This window comes from Arabidopsis lyrata, assembly GCF_000004255.2.
Source record: "Arabidopsis lyrata subsp. lyrata unplaced genomic scaffold ARALYscaffold_6, whole genome shotgun sequence".
NCBI classification, from domain to species: Eukaryota; Viridiplantae; Streptophyta; class Magnoliopsida; order Brassicales; family Brassicaceae; genus Arabidopsis; species Arabidopsis lyrata.
In genome coordinates this window covers 14,022,460-14,030,839 of record NW_003302550.1, presented here as the reverse complement: position 1 = coordinate 14,030,839, position 8,380 = coordinate 14,022,460, and the positions used below count along the sequence as shown (strand labels likewise).

Genomic DNA, 8,380 nt, shown 5'->3' with positions numbered 1-8,380 from the left:
TTCATTTTTAGGTATTCACTTTTTAATTTAGTAAACATTAATAATATAGAAAATTTATTAATTGAACTAATTATATTATATTATAATTAGAAATAATAATATGTTCTAAATTTTTCTTATTTTTTAATCGGTACTCAAATTGTAATTGTCTATTTTTCAGAAATGAATTGCTTTCAATTTTAAGTAAAAACTTTTAAATTTGGTATTTTTTAACTCTTATTTTCTTTACTCTACTAAATAATTGTAACTCTTAAAAAATAAATTATGTACCATTAAAATATAAGATAAGTTCCTTTTTCGTATCTCTAACTATTTTAAAATATTTACTCATTATATGTTAAAATATAATGATCTAATTTATATTTATTCAATCTCTATTCAAAATTTTCATATTTTAAGTTGTATATATATATATATATTTTTCATAATATTTCAAAAATGCCACTTTTTCAATGCCACTTTTCAAAAATACCCCTTTTTAAAACCTTTTAAAAAATGTTCTTAAAAATATAAGATTTACCCAAATATGTATGTAATATTATTAAAACATACACAAACTACATTTCTATGTATCTAAAATCTTATAAATACTTTATAAATACCTTACAAATGCATTTTAAATACCTTTAAAAACCTTTAAAATATCTTGTAAAACCTTTGAAAAGCCTTAAAAATACTTTAAAATAACTTGTAAAACCTTTAAAAACACCTTATAAAACCTTATAAATACTTGGATCGAGTCTTCAAGTAGTAGTTACAATCCATAAGTACCTTATAAACCTAATAAAACTTTATAAAATTTTCAGATTTAAAAAGGGGCATTTTTGAAAATGGACATCTAAAAGGGGTATTTTTGAAAAGGGGCACACCAAAAGGGGTATTTTTAACAATTTCCCTTTTATTATTTAATGTGTGAATTAGTTTTTGTTTAAATGTTTTTTTTTAATAAATAAAATATATGGAGCCCACAAAAAATAAATTATGATGACATGGATGTTGACGTGGACACCCTAGATGGAGAGAAAAACTCTCCCATTATATATATAGATTTCGGAAGAGAGAATTTAAAATAAGAAAAATATAAGTATTTATTGGCTTGTGATGAGTAACATAAAATTTTGATGGAATTTATAGAGATAACATGTGAGAATATTTAAAATTTTAAAATCAATTTTGTATTGTCAAATTTTGTCATAACGGATTCTCTTATCACTTTTTCATTGCATTCTCTACTCTTGTTGTTATAGATTAAATAACGTGCAACCTTATAAGTTTTTTCGTTTTAAGGTCAAATCTAATAGTATATGAATAGTAGAATTCAAAAAGAAAATCGTGTTTACTTTTTTATCTAACACTTTATATCACTCTATCATTGTTTTCGCAAATCTTAAAAACACTTTGTCATTTTATTTTCAAGTTTTGTTATAATGAATTGAGAAACGTAAGAATCTTTGAATAACTTTATTATTGTATTGTCTAATCATCTCATAAGAGATTGAGTAATATGGGAGCCTTTATTAACATCTATAAATAACGTCATGGTGTTATATTTTCATTCACCTCATTAAACCATTCTATAACTTTCTATCTCTACTACATTTATTCTTACTTTACTTACAAAAATGCCTTTACGTTCTAGTGGATATACACAAGAAGAAGATATGCTTTTGTGTCAAATTTATATGGAGATTTCTCAAGATCCAATTACGGGTGTCTATCAGTCATCCGATCGGCTTTGGTTTTGGTCTCGTGTGCTAGAAGCTTATGTGAAGGAGAAAAATCCAACGTGGAATGAACGGTTAACAAAATCTATCAAATGCCGAATTCAAACTGTCGAGAAAGTAACAAAAAAATTACATGCATGCATCAAAAAAGGTGAGAATAGATGTCCAAGTGGTGCTTCAAGTGACGATATTGTGAGTATTTTTTTTATTATTAATAGATGATTTATCAAATTTATTTGCATTTGATTATTAATTTTTTTTTTCTTCAAATTTGTTTGCAGTTTAATCAAGCAAAAGTGATGCTAATGGAAGATAAAAGATATAAAAGAGGTTGGAAATTTGATTATGTGTGGAACATTATTAAGAATTTTGAAAAGTTTAAAGATGGTGACACTTCTAGAAAAATATCAAACCCACTTAGTTTCGGGTATATATCTTCAGAGTCAGAAAATCCTACTCCTGATTCTGCTACACAAGCATCTCCAGGTTTGTCTTTATTTTCTTTGAACTTAGATGGTGATGATGATAACATTGGCGGATCTCCATCTCAACGTCCAATGGGAGTAAAAAAATCCAAACTGAAAAGAAAAATTGATGATCAAACATCAATTATTATCAATACTTTGGAAGAAGGAAATAAACAACTTTTGGAGCAACTAAAGAAGACAAGTGCTCAAAGACAACAACATTTAGAGATTCAAAGTAAGAATTATGCTTTAAAAGAACTAAAGGCATACAACAAAATGTTACTTCAAGACTTGAATTCCATAGAAGATCCAGAGATTCGTGCATATGTTCAAACTGAAAAAGCTTGCATTTTACAGAAAAGAAATAAAGAAAAACATAATCAACAAGCTCCATCTAGATCAACCTCATTTGGGCAATATTTTAATTATCTTAGTGGATCCAGAAACGAATTATCAGATTATTAAGTTTTTAGTATATGCTATGGTATGTTTTTTTTATATTTAATGTTAGTATTAATTATGTATTTTAAATTTTATGTTGCATATGTGTTTGTTCTTCTATTTAATATATATTGTTATTGCATTTTAGTTGACTAGATTAAAAAAAATTTTGTTTGGTATAAAATAAATACTTGTTATAATTTAAAGGATCATTTTGTAAATAAAAAAGTTCATCTTCAAAATATGAAGATATGAATAGTATACCTTCAAATATGAAGATACGCTATTCACTCCTTCATTTTGAAGGTGACAATGAATCACCATTGGAGAAGATTTATTCATTTTTATCTTCAAAATGAAGGAAAAAGTGAAATTTGAAACACCATTGGAGATGGTCTAATGAGCATGGTTTATAGGAGGAGATAGGTGATGGTGATTAGAGTCAGCAATAGAATTTATTTTTCTTTCAAAAACTCAATTTTTATGCTTATTCTATTTTTTTAATGTTTATTAGTATAGGTAAAATATTATTTTATTATCTTTAAAGTACTTTTATTCATATTATTTTATTATTTTTTATAAATTATAATATTATCTATTATTTTATAAAAAAAACCTTAGTGGACCCTAGCCGACGGCCGGTTCGTCACGTCTGGGAGGCTTTAAGACTTGTTTACCGACCTTACAAATCACCACATGATCTTTTCCTGTGTTTTATCTTCACTGACACAGTTCCGACAATCACTTCTCGGAATATCACTCATCTTTAAATTGCTCTACCTCAAGCACGCTTAATTATATAATTCTCTTGGGATGTTTGACTGAAAAGATAAGTACACTTTGTTGATATAGGTGGTCAAATCAATCCTTTTAAACCTCTCCGCATGCACCACCATATTCTTGAAACCAGATGTTACAGTCACGAACGAAACTAAGTAATGAAATAACGTAAATAAAAGCAAGTAAACGAATGTGTAAATCAATAAGAGAAAAGCATTGGACATTCAAGGGATTGACATGGGTTCAATGATCTTTCAATCTTGGGAATTATAGGTGAATGTTTGTTTACTTTCAAGTCTCGGACTACAAAATACGAATGATCAATTAACCCTATGTTGTAGAATTAACCATCTAAAATTCTTACACTTTGTTACTCAACAATTCGCATGAAACGATGCATATATCAAAGCAATAAGATCAAGTTCTAACATGGTTTTCCGGGATCCAAAATTAGTTTTTGGGTCTAAAAAGCCTTTAGAATCACCTGAGTTATCAAAAAAGAAAAAAAAAAAAAAAAATCAAATTCGATTATTGTCCATAAAGCCCTATAACTAAGTGGTGGATGCTTATTATAACACGATACTCATCTAAGCTAGGTTTTTGTAAATAAGAAAACGGATATCGAAACCTAATTACCTGAGATCAGAGTTAGTTCATGATGCTAACTACATGCATTTGGAGAAAACTTTGAACGAAAGAGTAGTAGTGTAAACAATTAAAAAACTAGAAAAACGCCACCTAACAATCGATCATGTCCCTCTTTGATTTCCCTTTAAACCCAACAAGTATACTACTCAAGAATGGTTAAAGAAATCATCAAAGCAAGATTTGATAAACTCATAGGCATAAAACGGTTAAGAATTGAATATGGTTTTGAGATTACTTCTTAGAATTGAATGCAAGGAGGTTAGACTTCCCTCTTATGAATCAAAGCAACAAAGACGAGAAAAGAAGAGATTTGGTGATCTTCAAGAGCTTCAACGTGCAAGAGGGTGGCTACAACTTCTCTGGTTGTCATTGGGTTCTCTATGAAGACACATTTAAAATCACACAGCTCTTACAATTTTGGAATGGGTATTTATAGGTCTCAGGGTCCAAAAGTCTGTTTAGGGATAATTAGGTCAAAACACGTCGTTTTAATTAAGTGCATGGACAAGGAGCTTCACACCGGATATAGGGTCTATGACCTGCCTCTGGAGAAGGGAACACACTAGTCACAAGCCTTGTGACCATAGGGCTTCATTCAAACAGGCACTACAAATCAACCGTTGGTTGTATGTTTCTAATGCTAACTTTGCTGCGGATCCTGAATCTTCTAGCTTTCCACAGCCTCCAAGATCTCTTGATTTGGAGCTCGGGAAGATTTTCAACGGATGTCAAACTTGGCAAGCTCCGAAATTGTCCTGAAAGGGATATTTGTCTTCTTTTGATCTATTTTGCCTTCAAACCTGTAAAAGCTTCTTGATACTAAAAATACTTAGAAATCATCTTTCAACTTTGAAATCATACCAAATTCTTGTTAAAAACACAAAAAAAATATAGATAAAACGGGCGAAAATACAATGTTATCAAAAGAAAAAATTGGCAAATTAGACACCTTTTTATGAATAATAATTTGAAGAATAGACACTTGTTACAAATAATATGCAAAATAGACACCTTTCTTTCTTCCTCTAATAGAACTCTCTATTAGAGAGGATTGTGTGTAATGACATAAATACTCTTTTTGTTGGTTTACACACATATTCTCTTTTTTTTATTTTTTTTTCTTTTTACTTTGATTTGTTACAAATTCTTCATAATTTTTTTTACGACAATAACATTAATCTTTAATTTTTATGTGAATCTAAAAAATCTAAATTTGTTATATTTTGCGGATATAAAATGTTTAATTTTATTTAATCTCAATTTAACGATGTACGTGTTAATATTAAAAATAGTATACATACGGTAGTGTACGAATATAATGTAAAAACCAATATATGATATTGATGAAAAAATGGTATATAAGGTATGACGATATACAAAGCGGTATACAAACGACAATATATAGTGGTGTATAACTACAAAATACGATGGTGTACGAAAATGATGTAAAAACTGGTGTATATGATATTGGGTCGCGCTATACACCATATCGTGTACCGTCTACAACACAATACACTTTCACATATATTGCACACCACGTCTATAAAAGAGATAACCATTTTCATCGGTGTACTTGATGGTCTATGAGATCGTACAAACATCAGTGTATAAGATGATGAGGTATATGAGCGTTGGTGTACAAAACAATGTTTAAATGATACGAGATTGATATACAGAATGTAAAAACTATGGTGTACACTACAAGAGAATATACAAACCATCACTTCAATTTAATAGTGTACATCACGCTTGTCCACCGTTATGTTCAATTTAATGATGTACACCATCATATTAAGTATACCATCTGGTTTAAACCGTAAATGTGGGTATACATGGTAGTGTGGTGTACAAGTGTTAGTGTACAAAATAATGTTTAAAATGATAGTGTACGAGATTGGTGTATGTGAAAGTGTACAAGCGTCAGTGTACAAGCGTTAGTGTACACTACAAGAGAATATACAAACCATCACTTCAATTTAATAGTGTACATCACACTTGTCCACTGTCATGTTCAATTTAATGATGTACACCATCATATTAAGTATACCATCTGGTTTAAACCGTAAATGTGGGTATACATGATAGTGTGGTGTATAAGTGTTAGTGTACAAAATAATGTTTAAAATGATAGTGTATGAGATTGGTGTATATGAAAGTGTACAAGCGTCAGTGTACAACGTCGTTGCACATGATGTTATATAAAATGAAAGGATCCACTCAAAGTTTTCTTCATCTTAAAAGTGAAGGATAAATCCGACTTCACAAATCTTTGTCTTATTCTTATTAGAATTATTTTGTCTTATCCTCTATTAGAGCTATTTTGTCTTTATCTTCTATCTCACAAAAAGTAAAACTACATATTCTTCAAATTATTTTTAGAAGATGTCTATTCTTCAAATTACTTTCTAAAAAGTGTCTATTTTGCTATCAAAATCCTACATGTGAATTACACTAAGCACGTCTTTAAGCTAATTGAAGGGGAGATAAATTTCTCTTGAATTGTGTAATATTTTTAGAGCCACTTCGAAGTTAGGAAGATCCACCCGTGAATGTGAAAACTCCATGCTCATCGTATGATGAAAGGAGATGCATATGGTGAGAGTTCGATCTGCTTTGTTGTTTTTTTCTTCTTTTGCTTCGTTGTTTCTAAACGCTATAGCTTTTGAGTTTTGATCTTAACAAGTAACATGAAAAACAAAAACCAATCTTCTGTTACTCTTTTCTTTCCTATTGGTATTTGAAATATTATTAGACACAAGTAAACTATTGTCAAAGATATTATGAAGTCGAATCATAAAGTGGTGCATGGCATGACTCTTGTAAGGTTTTTACTTGTAAGATTATAAATATGGAAAATATACCTCAAAATAACCATCAAATCCACGACCATATATTAGATGTTAATAAGTAGTACATGAATAAGAAAGGGCTACATCTTTTCATCTTGTTCCTTTTGCACAAGTATGTAGAGAGTACCGTGATCTCTTACTCTCCCTATTTTGTTTCTCCCAAAACTTTTCTATCTCTTTTTTGTTCAGAGAGATCCTACGTAGTAAGATTCTTTCTCTGTCCTATTTCACCCACAAAAGTAAAAAAAATAAGTGTTTCAAGTTGAAACTTAAAGTCACAACATATACACTCATCAGTGAGATTGCATCAAAGAACATGCAACAGCTTGTGCCCAATGTCGTAATCTTTGCTTCACCTGTTGAGGATTGTCCCCTGCACAACTCGCATTCACAATGGTTGGTTGATCATAAGAATTCAAATCAGCATTTTTATATAAGAAGATAAACTTGGAACTTTTGTTTTACCTGGGCATAGGATCTTTAATGAATCCGAGTCGGTTTTTGGGCTACAAGGTATGCTGCTTGAGGAAACAGAAGTAGAAGACAAGGATCCATCTCCTCCATTGCTGCTACGGCTGCTACTAGGTGAAGGGAGAGGCGAAAGCTGCCTATTCACAGCAAAGTAAAGATCTAATGCTGGTAATGTGTTGCACAACTTCTGTCCGGCTTCTTCACTGAAACCAAACCCTAACTCGATCGACCCTTTAAGCTCCCTTAAATCTTCATCGGTTAGATCTGGCGGATCACTATCGTTTTCAGAGACGCCTTTTTGCTTCTTCTCCTGAATCTTTAACATCTGACGGCGCCTTTTTTCCCAAGCAACATCTCGCGGTGTCTCACGCATTGATAATTGCTTAGATAACCGTTGTTTTGGTTTATGTGGCGCCACTGTTTTAATATCGGGTAGTGATTCAGGAAGCGATGGCGTTGAAGACGAAATTGGTAAGGTAAGACCTTCTCTTCTTCTCACCATTTTTGACTACTTTGAAGAGGTGGCTTGTAATGCAAGGCAGAGGTTTCAAGCTTATAGTTGGGAGATATATACCGTGTGGTGCAAAGTAGGGCTTTTCGTTGTTGATTTCTTGACCTCTATTCTTTATGAGAATATCAAAGCTTTGGCTTTGCTTTAGGGTCTAAATGTATGTTCTTCATCTGATGGCCGCGTGCAACACCTATTTACGCGGCCAACAAAGAAGCTTCTACGGGTCGGGTTGATCAGAAAATCTTCTGTATACCCTTTTTACCTGAAAATTTTGCCGACCCGACCACATAAACTCTCACAAAAAGAGACTCAAGGTGCTTTAATGGAGGATTGGTAAAAGTAGTTTTCACCATTGATTTATGCAATGGATGGTCGAGCTATTTTCCTCCATTGTTTCAATTTGATACAAAGACTCATCCGATATAATTAGGGACCTTTCTTTGTTTAGATTCTTTGCCCCCTAAAAGAAAACGAGTTTCAGATTTATCC

General features: G+C 31.2%; 1 protein-coding gene across 1 annotated transcript; it reads right to left on the bottom strand.

Annotated features, from left to right (window-relative positions):
* Positions 1-6,920: 6,920 nt before the first annotated feature.
* Positions 6,921-8,296, bottom strand: LOC9310502. The gene is made up of 2 exons (XM_002872273.2): positions 7,375-8,296; positions 6,921-7,282 (listed from the first exon to the last, which is right to left on the bottom strand). The coding sequence occupies exons 1-2, from the start codon at positions 7,880-7,882 to the stop codon at positions 7,203-7,205; spliced, it is 588 nt and encodes a 195-aa protein (XP_002872319.1). The 5' UTR covers positions 7,883-8,296; the 3' UTR covers positions 6,921-7,202.
* Between the last annotated feature and the right edge of the window lie 84 nt (positions 8,297-8,380).